General features: G+C 53.0%; 6 protein-coding genes across 6 annotated transcripts; 5 read left to right on the top strand and 1 right to left on the bottom strand.

Annotated features, from left to right (window-relative positions):
• Window positions 1-297: 297 nt before the first annotated feature.
• J4E88_003918 (uncharacterized protein) lies at window positions 298-1,695 on the bottom strand (the record flags this gene model as incomplete). Its single annotated transcript, XM_049397566.1, has 1 exon — window positions 298-1,695. One exon carries the CDS (start codon window positions 1,693-1,695, stop codon window positions 298-300), a length of 1,398 nt encoding a protein of 465 aa, XP_049256954.1.
• Window positions 1,696-2,892: 1,197 nt separating this feature from the next.
• J4E88_003919 (uncharacterized protein) lies at window positions 2,893-3,871 on the top strand (the record flags this gene model as incomplete). Its single annotated transcript, XM_049397567.1, has 3 exons — window positions 2,893-3,450; window positions 3,505-3,618; window positions 3,671-3,871. 3 exons carry the CDS (start codon window positions 2,893-2,895, stop codon window positions 3,869-3,871), a joined length of 873 nt encoding a protein of 290 aa, XP_049256955.1.
• Window positions 3,872-5,236: 1,365 nt separating this feature from the next.
• Window positions 5,237-5,838, top strand: J4E88_003920 (uncharacterized protein; the record flags this gene model as incomplete). Its single annotated transcript, XM_049397568.1, has 2 exons — window positions 5,237-5,245; window positions 5,338-5,838. The coding sequence occupies 2 exons, from the start codon at window positions 5,237-5,239 to the stop codon at window positions 5,836-5,838; spliced, it is 510 nt and encodes a 169-aa protein (XP_049256956.1).
• A 2,542-nt stretch (window positions 5,839-8,380) lies between these two features.
• Window positions 8,381-10,376, top strand: J4E88_003921 (uncharacterized protein; the record flags this gene model as incomplete). Its single annotated transcript, XM_049397569.1, has 5 exons — window positions 8,381-8,464; window positions 8,515-8,605; window positions 8,660-8,911; window positions 9,046-9,636; window positions 9,685-10,376. The coding sequence occupies 5 exons, from the start codon at window positions 8,381-8,383 to the stop codon at window positions 10,374-10,376; spliced, it is 1,710 nt and encodes a 569-aa protein (XP_049256957.1).
• Window positions 10,377-11,658: 1,282 nt separating this feature from the next.
• Window positions 11,659-12,774, top strand: J4E88_003922 (uncharacterized protein; the record flags this gene model as incomplete). The annotated part of the gene is made up of 5 exons (XM_049397570.1): window positions 11,659-11,662; window positions 11,699-11,795; window positions 12,030-12,586; window positions 12,645-12,681; window positions 12,738-12,774. The coding sequence occupies 5 exons, from the start codon at window positions 11,659-11,661 to the stop codon at window positions 12,772-12,774; spliced, it is 732 nt and encodes a 243-aa protein (XP_049256958.1).
• A 618-nt stretch (window positions 12,775-13,392) lies between these two features.
• Window positions 13,393-14,234, top strand: RIB3 (3,4-dihydroxy 2-butanone 4-phosphate synthase; the record flags this gene model as incomplete). The annotated part of the gene is made up of 2 exons (XM_049397571.1): window positions 13,393-13,525; window positions 13,606-14,234. 2 exons carry the CDS (start codon window positions 13,393-13,395, stop codon window positions 14,232-14,234), a joined length of 762 nt encoding a protein of 253 aa, XP_049256959.1.
• Between the last annotated feature and the right edge of the window lie 1,176 nt (window positions 14,235-15,410).

Genomic DNA, 15,410 nt, shown 5'->3' on the forward strand with positions numbered 1-15,410 from the left:
ATATCGTTTATACCTTTTCTCAAGACTTAGATCTACTGTTTCTCATACGCTCAAGCGCTGAGCACATATCTTATCAAGCATGTTTTGTTTCTTACATGTATGTACATACAACCTCACCTAATCCAACAATGGTCCGCTTGCCAGCTTGCGTACCATTACGTTGATATGACTAGAATGTTGAACTTGATGGTTTTTACTAGACGTGTTTGTGATTGTGAGACTTCTGGAATGCCATGAATATCATGTTATGAAGAACAGCGGCATCTAGCCGCGGCCCCTATGAGATGACAATCCCACCTACGCAACAGTATCACTCTCACTATGCGCCAACAACCCCGCCCTCTCCCCCCTCTCACTCCCCACGCTCCTCCAAACCGGCTCCTCAGCCCTGCCCATCTCAATCCGCCGCGCAGCCACAAACCCCCAATGCCACGCCAACCCACTCACAAACCCCACCGCATCATTCTTAAACGTCAGCAGCGCAGCCACCGTAACAAGCATAACCATCCACCTCTCTTTCCGCTCCCTCTCATCCAATTCCTTGACCCGCTTGCCATCCCACGTCATATCCCTCTCCAGCACCCTCAAATCCCTTGCATCGGTATTAATACTCTCCCCCACCTTCGCTAGTTCCACGCCCGCAGCCAGAACCAGCACACCCAGCAGCGCCTTGGGTATATCATGTAACGTACTGATAATCGCATCCGCTTTCCAAAACGCAATAAGCCCAAGCATGAACTTGACTGCTCCCAGGAAAATTATACTACTCCCGCTCCGAGCACCGAATCGGAACTGGCCGGCCAGTCCACCGGAACCGTGGCACGCGGGCATGGCGCCGAACCAGCAGCCGAGTAGATTGATGGCCGCGACTGAGATGCCTAGTTCTGTTACGGTGGGGGCGGTGGGGTAAGGTGGTGAGGGCAGGAGGTCAGACGATAGTGCTGAGGCGGCGATGACGGAGTTGAGTAAGGTGAGCGGGAGTTGGCCGAGCGATGCTGTTGTTGTTGCTTCGAGGAAATCTTTGGCTGAGGGATGGAGAATGGGGATTGCGGCGTGTGGAACGGAGACTTTGTCGTTTTGGGGGGATGCGAAGGAGAGAAAGATGCCGATTAGGAAGATTATCATCGCATAGGGTACGCGGGGGTAGGGGAATGTGCATAGTAAGAGGGTGACTGCTGCGATGGCTATGAAGAGGTTGTCGCCCCACCACGGTCCCGTCCAGGTAAGCGAGGAAAGAAGTTTTGTCCCTGTGCTTAAGCATAGCGATAGGCCTGCTCCGACTTGAATCCCCTTTACCACTGGAATGGGCGTGACGCGATTTGCCCAGTTAATCAATCCTGTGATGCTGAATACACCGACTAGGCCCGCGACCACTAGTCCCGCAGCTGCATTCTGTTCCAGTGTGAATTGTCGTGCGATTGCTACTGCGGCTATGGCTTTCATCGGTTGTACTGGTAGCGGGATACCGAAAGCGAGGCCTGTGAGTACATTTGCTGCGCCGGTGAAGAGGAGGGTTGAGGGGAGCGATATCGAGTTCGTTAGGACCAGGGTTGTCATGAGCGGGAGCAGGGTGCCTAGATCACCCAGCGAACCCGATAGTTCGGCCAACGGTTGCGATTTAATCGTCTCGATGTTGTGCAGCTGGGTGCGGCGGAAGCGCCGCGTCGTGTTGCGGACTTGCTGGAGGAAAGACATGACTCGACACGCTGAAAGCTGGACGCTGGAAATGCAGGGACTGAACGCGCAGGAAGGGAACACACAGAGAGACAGGCAAAAGGAGATCTAGAATAGAGGGATCATGCTGGCAGAGGAAGTTTGTGTATATCGTGGAAGCGGTGTCGGGTCCCATCGGTGACAGGTGCTTCGATAAGCTCAATGCACGCGCGGAGAAAACGACGTCATTCAGCCTCAATGGAGGGTCTCGTGAACCACCCTCACCGCCTGGACGTACGACGCTACAACGCGTATTTCCTGCGGCGGTGTCTTGAAACAGACATGTGCAGATGTACGTGCTCCGAGGGAATCGATGGGTGGGCTGGAAGTTACTGTACAGAGTAGTTTGAGGGTTCCGGTGGCGTGCATGAGGGGGCACAGAGGGCACGACGGCGTTGGACGGTCATTGGATGAATCTGTAGGCGTCGCGTGGAAAGGGCACGAAAGGGCAGCCGTGATCGATGGTTTTCGTGAACTTGCCCAACGTGGTGGTTTCGGGTGGTGAGCTTGCAGGGTACGACGACCCCGCCAGGGTTTGTACGGCCTGTCAGTCTTTGTCAAGCGATCGATGGTGGTCGGGAAGTTGCCTAGGGCGTTGGCTTCGGCATGCAACGCGCATAGTAGGGCACCGTCGCACAGCTGCAATCGATGGTTCTTTGGAAGTTGCCCGATTGATGGAGTGGATTCCTTGTGCTAATCATCTTTCCGATGGGTCAGTAGGAGAATGCGCCAGGCAAGAGCACGGGTACCAGGATATTTTATCTGCTGAATTCGAGCATCCCAAGTACAGAGTCTACCAGAAACAATCAGAGTTTGGCGACATCTCGCAACATTCATTTTCCTAACGCGGCAGCTATATGCGCAGCCAAACAGTACCTTGAACAAGGTTGTTTCTCTTGGCAGCGGTTAAGATTGCTCGTTCGATCAACTCGGAAACTGCCAACACCAACGTCCATCCACGTACACACCTCGCTGGATCTGCGACGATGAAATTCCAGCGAATCAGTTCCACATGTGCGGCTTTCATGTCGAATGTGGAGAAAATGCGCGTCTATATATTCCATGAGCTTCGGTATACATGGAAGCTGCTTGCGTCGTCGCTCTTCAACACTTTGCATTCAGACCCTCTCGTACACCAGTCCTTGATCTTTAGGAGATTCTGACGTCCCACGAAGCAAAATGAGTCCATCAGCCATCAATACAGTCACTAGCGCTCTTGCCTCATCCACGACTCAAACATCAGCCGCGCAAACACCGGCACTCTTCTCTCTCGCTGGGAAGACAATCGCCATCACAGGAGGTGGTCGCGGACTCGGAATTACCCTTGCATTCGCTGTCGTGGAAGCAGGCGGACACGCAGCCTGCCTAGACATCCTTCCAGAACCAAGCAACACAGAATGGCAAGCCTTGACGAAGCTTGCTAAGCAACTCGGCACCACAGCTACATACCGTCGATGCGACGTTACTAGTGAAGCGGAAGTCACTCAAGTTCTCGATGAGATATCACGCGAGGCTGATGAGCAAGGCGCGCCACTGAATGGTATGGTCGCATGCGCGGGTATCCAACAAAGAGTGCCAGCGCTCGACTACGAAGCATCAGACTTTGAGCGTATGCTACGAGTGAACGTTGTCGGCGCGTTCATATCAGTCAAGAGAGCTGCGAGGATACTGAAGGACAAGGGTACTGGTGGTTCTATCGTGCTTATCGCTAGTATGTCGGGTCAGGTCGCCAATAGGGTGTGTATATTGCCTCCGTCTTGAAGCATTTAGTGGATCTAACAATAATCTCAGGGTCTTACATGCACAGCCTACAACGCCAGCAAATCAGCTGTACACCAAATGTGTCGCTCGCTAGCGCAAGAATGGGGCCAGTATGGCATTCGAGTGAACACGCTTTCGCCAGGTGTAAGTCTATTTGCATCTCGCTATCTAGACATCATACTGAATGCATCCACAGTATATCCGAACTGCGATGACCGACGAACTTCTCGCAGCAGACCCAGACGTAGAGACGACGTGGATGGCTGGCGCACTGCTCGGGAAGCTTGGTGTACCGGATGACTTCAAAGCACCCGCAGTGTTCTTGCTAGCAGAAGGGAGTCGATTCATGACTGGTGCCGACCTCAGAGTGGATGGCGGTCATTGCGCGTCTGCCTAAGTTTTGTGAGGTCGGTGTAATCTGCTCAAATTCCGTTGGCGGTAATGCTGATGTTTGGAGTGGACGACTCATGACCGTAGACCCGTGGTTCGCTATTACAACATATGGTAGAACCCACTATAGGCAAGATCTCAATACTTTTAAAGCTACTTTCCTTCCTCACTATTCCTCCACTGCAACACTCCTCACAAAACTCAAAACAGCCTTCACACAAAACTATCGAGTTCAAAGGAGCCATGTCAGACGATAACACCTTCACGTCATACGATCAGTCGTTCGACTGCCCACCTTCTTACTCTACGCATGATCACATGTCGCATACTACATCAGACAACTTCTGCAGTACCGCTTCCCACCCACCAACACACAACACTCCCGATCACATCATCTCCCATCCAGAACCCGTCCGTTTCCCCGACGCCCACCATTCATCAAACCACCATCTCGCACCCAGCGACCCAAACTACGACATCGAAGCCGCATCGCACTTAATAAACGCTTCCAGCACTACAAACATCGCTCTCTCCTCGCTGCAATCAAATGCCGCAGAGGTCCAACGCACAACTCGCATACCAGCAGCTGAGGCCCCAGCCCATACACGCAGCACAGCACTCACGACGCCGAAGCGAAGACCGAATTCTGAGGAAGACGCCTGCTGCTGCTTCACTATCATTCTGGCCGTGGTGATCGTCGTTGTTGTCTTGTCTGTACTCATTTTTAAAGCTAAGAAGGATCTGAAGAATGGGAAGGTTCAAGGTATAAGTGCGGATGGGAGACTGAGTGGTGACTGGGATGACTTGAACGCCTTGAATGAGGCCCTAGATGGACTGTATAGGGGGAATTGGGCGCGTTGAATAGACAGCGAGTTACTTTGGTGGAGGTAGAATCTAGGAGGGGGTGGGCTGTAGGAAGTGGTCTACCTGGGTAGACATGTTACTGCAGCTTCAATTTTGCTTCAGAATTTTCCTGATTCCCGAAGTCTGTAGTTATAATCTCATTCCATTCGATACCAGACACACATCACATGCTTCCACCGTCCCGGTGACTTTGATCGTTGAAATGCGTTTTAGGCGTCCATGTACTGTCTGTACGTCATCACGACCCCACATCCTAAAGGCACCCGACCAATGGCGGTTCTTTAGATGCATCTCAACCAACGCTTTATGAAGGATTTAGATCTAAGTTTACGCCCCGTTGTCAACATCGTTATGAGTCTTGCGTCCCTTAAGAATTTGTGACAGCACGGCCGCTCACATGCTCAAGGCCAGCCACAGTCACATCCTCATCCTTACCTACCTAAGCAGGTAGTGCCTGAAACCGGCGGTCTCACTCCAAACAAGCCAGGAAACTACATCATTCCTCAAGATGACAGGCGTGATGCTATTCTGCATCGGTGAGGAAGCGAAGCCCGCAAGACTTACCTCTTCTCAACCCCACCCCTCTCACAAAACTAACAACCTGTCCAGTTCGTCCACAAAGCCACCCACAACATGCCCTCCGACTTCTCCCCCTTCTACATCGCCTCCTCCAAAGCCAGCCCCAAGGCCCGCACCGACTACACCAAAAAGCCCTCCAGCCTCTCCTTCCTCTCCCCCTTCACATCCACATCAGAATGCAAAGACTGGCTTTTACGCAACCAATACAGCGTAAACTTCATAAACCAAAATATCATGTTCGTCGCCGATGCACGTAGTGCCAAGGATGAAACTCTCCTGGCCTATACGTACTGTGAGAGGACTATGCGCTTGGGACCGAATCACGAATGGGTGCTTCCGCCAAAAGCGAAGACGTGGTATGAGTGGCGGATTAGGTATCGGGATGCGCTGATGTTTCAGGTTCATATGCAGGAGGGGGAGTTGAATGAGACGTGGTCGTTGTTTTATTTGAGGGCGGAGGAGATTATGGATGAGGAGGGGGTGGTGGATATGGGGAAGGCTACGAAGATTTGTTACGGAGACGCGGCATAGGTAGGGAGCTGAAGCGTTTTGTTGTATGTGGCTTGTATGCCATTGCAGTAACCGTAGTTTTCGTGGATACTCACATACAATTTGCTTAGATTATTGTGTCTAAAGTCGCCAATGCGGTCAGCCCAGCTGGGCGATCATACGGCAGGTGTATACGGAGCGGACCAACGGCGCGATCGCACTCAAGTATGACGGCAGAGGATTTACTCCGCAAACTCTATATTCGTCATCCCCTCATTTCAAACTCTCCACGCTCATGTTTACTCCGGGATGCGATGATCACTCATACTAGGTCTGCTTAGTCCAGCTCTAGGCCGCGCTACAATCGATGAACATGACGCCAGCAGCCCAACGGCTACCCAAGTATCTCCGGTAAGTAAGAGGCCCGAAGCCATGCAGGTTGTTCGCAGGAGCTGAAGAGGATATCCATAAGCTCTGGTATAAGTGCGAATAAGGTGAAGCCGAGTCCGAAGTCGCCAAACGAAAGAACCAACAACACGGAAATCATGTAGCCGTAGGACACGGCAAAAGCGATTGGTTAGCCAGCTTATTAATCCTGTCATTTCCAAACAATACTATTTCGTGACGTCTCCTATGCCACGTGAGGGAGGCGCTCTAAAGAGCAAGATGCATATTGCATTTCCCCTAGCAGCCAATACATGTTGCTAGCGCAAGGGGTAGCCACATGGCAGCGCTAGGAGCGAGGCGACGATCCCCGCACCGTCGTTCAGCTCACGTAGTGCATATCGGTTAGAACAATCGTTGTGCTTGTTGCGTGGCGTTCGAATATTCAGCTCTCTTCATGGCGATGTAGTCAGCTTGAACCGCAGTCTGCGAACGCCGAGATGCTTGGTTCCGGCAGCGGCGATGTTGACACAGGATATCGACCACGCTGTCAACAATCTCCACAGCAGGCCTATGCAAAGTGAGAGGCCTTGCGACAATATTTCATCCTCCTAGATCCCCGCAGCGAGTTTCAGATCAATCACGGCCCGTGGCGCATCGGGAAAGCCGCGTTAATCCGCGCTCGAAATACTCCTTGTGGATTGTTTGTTACACCAGATCCGGCGACAGCGCGACAGCGGCGCGGATAACATGGCAAACCGCATCAAGCGCCTTGAAACCTGAGATCGGGGCGTTCTAGATGTGGCCCAGTGGAGTCCCATAAGGCCAGAAGACGCGTAATTGCTTTTGAGATGCTGCGAGGCGAGGTATCGTGGTGGCATGGTCTAGGGCTGGAGGGCGATTGGTGTAGCCACATCGTTCTTGTGTGACTCTTGAGATTAGTCGTCGAGATGGTGGTGTTCGAGGTAAGAAGAACAAACAAGTAGGCTAGATGTCCTTGATTAGTTTATCGAATCGCGATGCCGCGAGTGCTTCCCCGTGAGCGTAGACTACCCCGGCAGAAGGAACGTGCCAATTAGTATACTCGTAGCGTTCATGCAAGATCGTATGTATAGCAAGCGATGTGTTTGTTCCCCGGAGGTGGTGTGTAGAAAGCCGTTTGTTGGTGAATGTTGGGCAAGGGGCTCCTTGCGATATATTTGGGACCCATGCAGTTAGCCCCCGATGCCCTGGCTGCCGGGTTCGCTCCTGCATGTGAGGAGAAGCGACCCAACGATGACACGGGTGTCACCAACGTCAATATGGATGGTCGTGTTGCGCAATGGAGGACGAAGGCAGACGACATATGCAGGCGAAACAGCGCTGCAGGCAGTGGAAGGCTGACGGCATTCCAAGGACTCCACTTGGTGCTATCAGAACTTCATTAACGCGACTAGGCGAGTCTCCGTCAACCGTCGCATGGACTAGCTCCACCTTTATTTCCAACACGAGCGACCCATTCCGAAGATTGACAAGATTCCATTTGCAATCGACGAGGTGCGCCCGTGGTGTGCGTCTCGTCAGCTACGATAACAGAGATTCGGTCCTAGATACCCGTGGACAAGAGGCGACTTCCACAGGGCGTGGCTGCGGGCGCCGGCCGGCGACCTCCGAATAGCGCGTCCGCCCTGATACGCCAGGGCTGGCGTGGCTTCGAGGGGGAAAAGCATGTGTATGCGCCAAGATGAGGTGTCGCGAAAGGCGAGCTGCCGTGCCCGGGACTTCACTCTACGTTCCCCAGGCTTAGGCTGAGGGAAGCGGCCGGTCACCTTCACGCGCAGCACGCCGAGACAGCCTAGCTTGCCGCGAAGTGGAATCGCATGGGCCGCGCGACTAGTCCAACTAAAGCAGGGCTTGATCGGCCTGATATGGGTCATTGGTTCTTCGCGGGAGGTCGAACGCGACAGGGTTGGTCGTCGCCGCTGGTCCTTATCTTTTTGGTGCGGGATACACTTTCATTCACATCCGCCGTCCAGGCCCTGTGCTACGAACGCACCCTGACTTAAAAGACTCGCTTCGCCTTCACTGGTAAATCGAGCAGAGCTTGACGTCGATCCTCTCGCCGGTCTACTCCGCATCAACTGTACCTCTTCATCGCACACAACTCAACTCAATTTTGCGATTATCAACCGCGGTGCCGTCGAGAAAAAATTCTGCCACAATGTCGGGCTTTGTTCACAAGGTCAATGGCGCGGTCGCGCGCTCCGCCGTCGGACGGTACTTTCGCCTCGAGGGATCAGGGCATGTATGTATATCGCATGTCGATAGTCGGTACATGCACTAACAGCCCTATAGCCCAAAGAGCGCAAGGGGAGCTACTTCTTCACTGAGTTCCGCGCGGGACTAGCCACCTTCTTCGCCATGGCTTATATCATCTCTGTTAACTGTATGTCCATTGCGGGATGTCGTTGACAGAACCGCATCTGATGACCATGTGTAGCATCCATCGTGTCAGACACTGGTGGTACTTGCGTGTGCCCAGGCCTCCCGGACGACCCCATTTGCGAGACCAACCCACAGTACGCCCTCTGTGTCCAGGAAGTCAGACGTGATCTGGTTACTGCGACCGCTGCCATCTCCGCTTTGACTACTTTCTGCATGGGCTTGTTCGCCAATCTGCCCATTGCCCTGGCTCCGGGTATGGGGCTGAACGCTTACTTTGCGTACACCGTAGTTGGTTTCCATGGTACAGGTACGTCGCACCAATGCGCCATTCCCCGTTCCCGTTTATGTATCCCCGTTATGCGGTTCCCTAATTGGGTCTGCTTACCGGCGCCACGGGTCGTACCAGTTGATCTTCATGGAACGTTGCTAATTGCTTTTTAGGCATGGTCCCCTACGAGGTCGCTCTTACTGCCGTATTCGTCGAGGGTTTCGTCTTTGTTGGTCTTACTATGCTGGGTATCCGACAATGGCTTGCACGAGCTATTCCTGCTAGTATCAAGCTTGCCACCGGTGTCGGTATCGGACTGTACCTGACGATTATTGGTCTCGCCTACTCCGCTGGTATCGGTCTCATCACCGGTGCTCAATCGACCCCTCTCGAACTCGCCGGTTGCGTTGCTGCAGACCAGGTTGATGGCGTTTGCCCAGGAAGTGTCAAGATGAGGAGCCCAACCATGTGGATCGGTATCTTCTGTGGCGGTGTCTTGACCGTCATGCTTATGCTGTACCGCGTCAAGGGTGCCATCATCATCGGCATTCTCCTCGTTTCCATCATCTCATGGCCTCGCCCAACAAGCGTCACCTACTTCCCGTACACCGAGACTGGCAACTCCGCTTTCGACTTCTTCAAGCAAGTCGTTACTTTCCATCCGATTGGCAAGATCCTTGCTGTTCAGCAGTGGAACATCTCGGAGCACGCTGGTCAATGGGGTCTAGCTTTCATTACCTTCCTCTACGTCGATATTCTGGACTGTAAGTTGCGCGTTAGACACTTTTTGAGCAATATGCTGACATCACTAGGCACTGGTACCCTCTACTCCATGGCTCGTTTCTGCGGTGTTATCGACGAGCGCACCCAGGACTTCGAAAACTCCTCCATCGCCTACTCCGTCGACGCTCTCGGTATCAGTATCGGATCGCTTATGGGATGCCCTCCAGTCACCGCCTACATCGAATCCGGTGCCGGTATCTCTGAAGGAGGCAAGACCGGTCTTACCGCCATGTTCTCTGGTATCTGCTTCTTCATCGCCATCTTCTTCGCTCCGATCTTCGCATCCATCCCTCCCTGGGCTACCGGCTGTACCCTGGTAATCGTCGGTTCACTCATGGCAACCTCGGCCAAGGACATCAACTGGCGCTACCTCGGCGATTCCATCCCCGCTTTCCTCACCATCGCCGTCATGCCCTTCACGTACTCCATCGCATACGGTCTGATCGCCGGTATCTGCTCGTACATTCTCATCAACGGCACCGTCTGGCTCGTCGAGCTGGCTTCTGGTGGTCGCATTGTACCTCCCAACAAGGACGAGAAAGAGCACTGGACCTGGCGTCTCGAGGGCGGCCTCCTCCCCCCGTGGGTCAAGAGGCTCGCCAGCGGAAAGAAGGACTTCTGGAGATCTGACCCGGAGACTATGGGTGTCTCAGAGCCGCATAGCGGAGGCAGCTCGGCTCACGATGACAAGGAGTTCGTCACCGATAAACGTGCGTCGTAGACTGTGTCTGCTTTGATATTGAGATTGTATATGGGAATTTGATAGTCATTTTGCGACCTTTTTGTATACATGGCGTTATTACGTCGAGGCGCCTTAATGCGCGCCGACGCGGGTAGTTTTCTTCGATTATACCCTCACTTGTATCTGATATAGATCGGATTTATTACAATGGTACACAAGACGTAACATCTCCATTTTTGAAAGATTTGCATGTGATTACAATTGTCTCATTAGAACGGGAGAGAACGCCGTGTTCCAAAGCCACCAGCGCACGACGTCTGACATTCAGCGCATCTGGTACAAGGATATCCAGACTTGTCAGATATCGATCTTGCAGCAGTTCAAGCCACGTCGGCCATCGGGTGCAGGTGCGACCGACTCACCGACGCAGGTGCAAGGAACCTCGGTTGTGACCATTATATTATCGCTCTTTGGAACTACGTAGGTCCCCAGGTCACTACCCGACTGCAACTACAACGTCCATGATGCACAGTCAACACACGCCGCTCCTGCAGGCGCTGTGTGACATCTTGCTTCATACGTTGCACTTCAGACACGCTTATTGTCCTTATCCCTGCCGCGCTTGTTTTCCCTGTCATCTTCCTCATCTTCCGCGAAGTCGTACAACGCCAGTCCGCCACTGCTCCTGCCCAACGGCTTGTTAGAGGCATACATATTGGCTGCATCACCGCCAAATGTTCTACTTTTCTACTTTTGCAGACTGCTAGCGGGCTGATCTTCGTCTTGCAGAGGCGCTGTAGGCTTGGTGGGCGATTTCACGACGATGTTGAACGTGGGTACTACGGTAGCTGCTTCGATGTCTTCTCTTCCATATCGTCGAGAAAGTTGTCCGTGATGTCGGTTGTTCCATGTGTAGATCCCGGAGGTACTTGACGGTCCAGCCTGTTCTCATGATGGATTTAGACTCAACGTGAAAGGTACGCCCAACAAAAAATGTAGTGCATGACGCGAAAAGACTGTCATGTGTATGCCAAGGACTTCGTCTTGCGCGAGAGGTTATTTACGGCGCAGTTTTTGATACGATTGCTGGATACTGCAGACGCGACCGAGATCCAGAACGAAATGTGCAGAAATTGAGTAAAGTGGTATGCCGGCGTAAAGTGAAACGGAGTGAAAATTTTCTGCCTCTCTGTATAGCAAACAAGTTGGTTGTTGTCCTATACGCAATGCTTGGCATCCAAACTCTGGTGCCTACACTGCGTGTTGTTGCGTTTGCTCTCCACTACACTTTTGCTGACGCAATACTGGAATTCCCACAAATATGGGTACAATTCAGACGAACATGTCTGATCCATACGCAGCAGCGAGACTGTTTCGGAAGAGATTCGAGGACGCAGAAGCGCTCTTCGACAGCGGCGATATAGCTGGCTGCATATTGGCAGCTCAGCGCAACATAACGTAAGTGGCAGTAACAAAGCATCCGCCAAAATTAGTATTGCGATTTACTATTTCCAGCGACACAACTCTTCCGCCGTACTACATTATAAGAAACTGTATACTTCTCACGAGCGCTATGGATAACTGGGATGATGGCAATGAATGGAGGCTCGCCGCGGTAAGATCTCCAACGTACAGATTGGATGTGGAATATGCGCTGACTTCGACCGTGGCAATTCAGGAGAGTACTTACAGTAATGTGTTACGACGAGCGACGGAAAAGAATGATACGGGTTCGCTCACCCTCCTACAAGACCTCCGTGAGGAGCTTGACTGGTTGGCTAGGCAGCGAGACGAATATCTCCAGGAACACAAAGCATGGATGCTTGAGCAAGAGGGAGAGGACGATGAAGACAAGACGGATTCGGAAGCAGATGGAATTGAGCTAGACGACAGCGAGGAGGATGCGGAGATGGAAGCCGAGGGCGTTAAGTTAGGCGAGGGTAACGCGCTGATACTTCTTCCGATCCGCGGACACCAACCGGTCATCGAGGCACTTGCTATGGGCACTGTGCCAGTAGAAGAAGATAAGAGAGATAACGAGGGCCGGGAAGAAGTCACTGCCGGCGACGAGGAAGGTGAAGAATGGAGTACGGGAAAGATGCTAGGAGGCGGAGAGCAAGCAAGCACTGGCGATGATGGCCAACTGCCCGGAACGCCGGGAGTTAATCGAGAGGACAAGCGTTCTGCCGTTCTTGCAGGGGTCGAATTCCTTCTCGAATGCCAGTCGTACATACCGGAGCATATGCAAGGTCAGTATACCCAGGCGGTCCTGGGACTTCAGGAAGCTGCCATGCGCCGCATCAACAGCTTGTCTTCCACAGCTTCCGCAGCTTAATGGTTTTAGGTATGCACCCTATTGACGATCCCGAGGATTAGTAAATCTAACAATAACATTACCAGATACTACAAGGACGATGTGCTCAGTTACAAGCCCTAAACATCCTCAGGGATGCGTTGATAGCTGGCTGTGCGAGGATAGTTTGCCGCTTGCAGAAGTGGAGCTGCACTGCGCGATAGGGATGTCATGGGTTCGGAGGCCTCATCGGGGACGCATGGGATAGAATTTCTTTATTAAGAATTGAAGACGACAGGTACGTGTGCTAGGATCAGACTTGTCAAACATTGGTCTTGTAGCAGTCGCGACCTCAAGCCACCACGTGCCACACATCGGCCATCGGAGTTTGCCGCCTCCGATTCCGAGGCAAGCCCCGCCTCTAGATACCTCCTCTCGATGTACTCGTGATACGCCGGTTCCGCATACATCAATACCGTTGACTCCGCTCGAATTCCTTCAATTAACTCTCGCATTGTCACGCAGTATACATTCGCGCTCGAAGCATACATAAGGAGCACTATCCCAGAGCTTAGCATACCTCGAGGTTCCAGGCGCGGACATCCGGTGGCTTACGAGATCTTTTTCTAAGCAAAGTGGTAGCGAGCTCTACGCTTTGCAAGCACGCGGAACGACCAAGCTCCGTTATTCTTCCTCGACACGACTACTTTAAGAGAAGGCGATACCAGGCGAAAGTAATTGGACCAGAGTCATACCCCAAACATGCCTGCAGAACTCCAAAACGGGCTGCCTGCCCACGGTACCAATGGTGTCAACGGCAACGCGACGGAGCTCTCAAATCCCACACCTGCACACCCAGCGTTCGACTCGATACCAGATGTCATACAAGCCTTCGGTACGTGTCTGCGAACACCTCCAGCTCCAAAAGCTACCATACCCCTCACCCCGCACAACCCTTACTAACGCGCCTTCCAGCAAACGACGAATTCGTGATCGTCCTTGACTCACCCTCGCGCGAAAACGAAGGCGACCTGATAATCGCAGCCGAAGCCCTCACCCCCTCAAAAGCCTCCTTTCTGATCCGCTACTCAAGCGGCTACATCTGCGCGCCCCTCCCCGTTTCCCGTGCCGCCGCCCTGCACCTCCCGCAAATGGTCGCCGACAACGCCGACCCCAACCGCACCGCCTACGCCGTCAGCATTGACTCGTCCGACGCGTCCGTCACAACCGGCATCTCAGCGACCGACCGCAGCTTAACATGCCGCATGCTCGCCGACCCCAGCGCCAAAGCCAGCCATTTCAGGAGACCGGGTCATATATTGCCGTTGCAGGCGCGGGATGGTGGTGTGCGTGAAAGGAGGGGGCATACAGAGGCGGCGGTGGATCTGTGCCGGTTGGCGGGCAAGCAACCTGTTGGTGTTATTTGCGAGTTGATTACCGATGGCGACGAGGTGCCTGGTAAGCCGGAGTTGATTGGTGGAGGCATGATGAGGAGGGACGACTGTTTGGCTTTCGGCAAGAAGTGGGGGATTAAGGTGTGTACGATTGATGACATGGTGAGGTATATTGAGGAGAATGATGGGGTCTTGGGCACGTCCTCATAGTTTGAGGCGGGCAAGGGACCGGGTAAAGGTGCGATCATGAGAGGGAGGACATTTGTGAGATGATCCCCTTGGTATGTTGTACGTGGACGGTGTCGGCGCACTTTGAGGATACATGCGCTTTAGTCGTGGCATGGAAGAAAACCTGATATTGTACTATTAGATACTCCAATCCAGCGCAAGCTTCTCTATCCAAAAGCCAGGAAAACCGTACACATGTCATTCTATACACTCCGACGAAAACGAGCTCCGCCCACGCTTATACAATGGAAAGCAAACACAACGTTCCCGCCCATCGCAAACAGCACAGTACGCACCGAGGCCAGGCAAGCAAACCACCTCCCAGCTATACACTCCAGGCGACAAGACCACCCTCACCCACTCGCCCCAAAGAACTCCTCCAGCTTCCCCACCACCTCCTGCATAACCTCTTCCCTAACCGCAAAATTCACCCTCGCCCAACCCCCATCCTTCTCCACCCCATTGAACGCCCGCCCAGGCGCAACCTTGATCCCACCTCTTCCTTCCAACTCCCTCCAGAAAGCGTTCTCCTCCTCGCTTGTCCTAGTCTTCTTTGCTAGTTTAGCAGCGAGGAAGGGGCCGTGTGTCGGTACCACGATTTCGATGTCGTGGCGTCGGAGGAAGGAAGCGAGCATGTTGTAGGAAGTTGACAAGCGGGATGTGTTCAGAGTGAGAAGGGAGGGGAGGAGGGATGATGTAAGCAGGGAGGTCAGATAGATGGTCGAGAGGGAGGAGGGGTGTGTGGATGTTAGTGCCAGGGAGGAGAGGAGAGGGGTGTTTTGTTGGGATACCACGCAACCCTGAAATACTCATCAGCTCCTGGTCATTGCAATAGGTGTAGTTCTGAGGGGACAAGAAGAACGACTTACAACTTTCAGTCCACCCAATCCGAATAATCGACTTGCGTCCCACACCACATGCACGCGACTCGGATCGACCTTGACGGCTCCCTCCGGTACAAGCGGCTCAGTCAACGACAACGCGCTCACGAACGTCTCACCATTTCTTTTCTTCTTAGCTCCTCCGCCCCCTTCCTTCCCATCTAATGCCATCAACCCAGCCCCCTCATCAACGATTAGATGCAATCCTCTTTCTTGGCAGAACTCCAGTAACTCCCGTAAAGTTTCTCTGGGATAGCATCGGGAGAGTGGGTTGTTA

Source organism: Alternaria novae-zelandiae (genome assembly GCF_023758075.1).
Source record: "Alternaria novae-zelandiae strain BMP 2774 chromosome Unknown scaffold_6, whole genome shotgun sequence".
In the NCBI taxonomy this organism is placed as follows: Eukaryota; Fungi; Ascomycota; class Dothideomycetes; order Pleosporales; family Pleosporaceae; genus Alternaria; species Alternaria novae-zelandiae.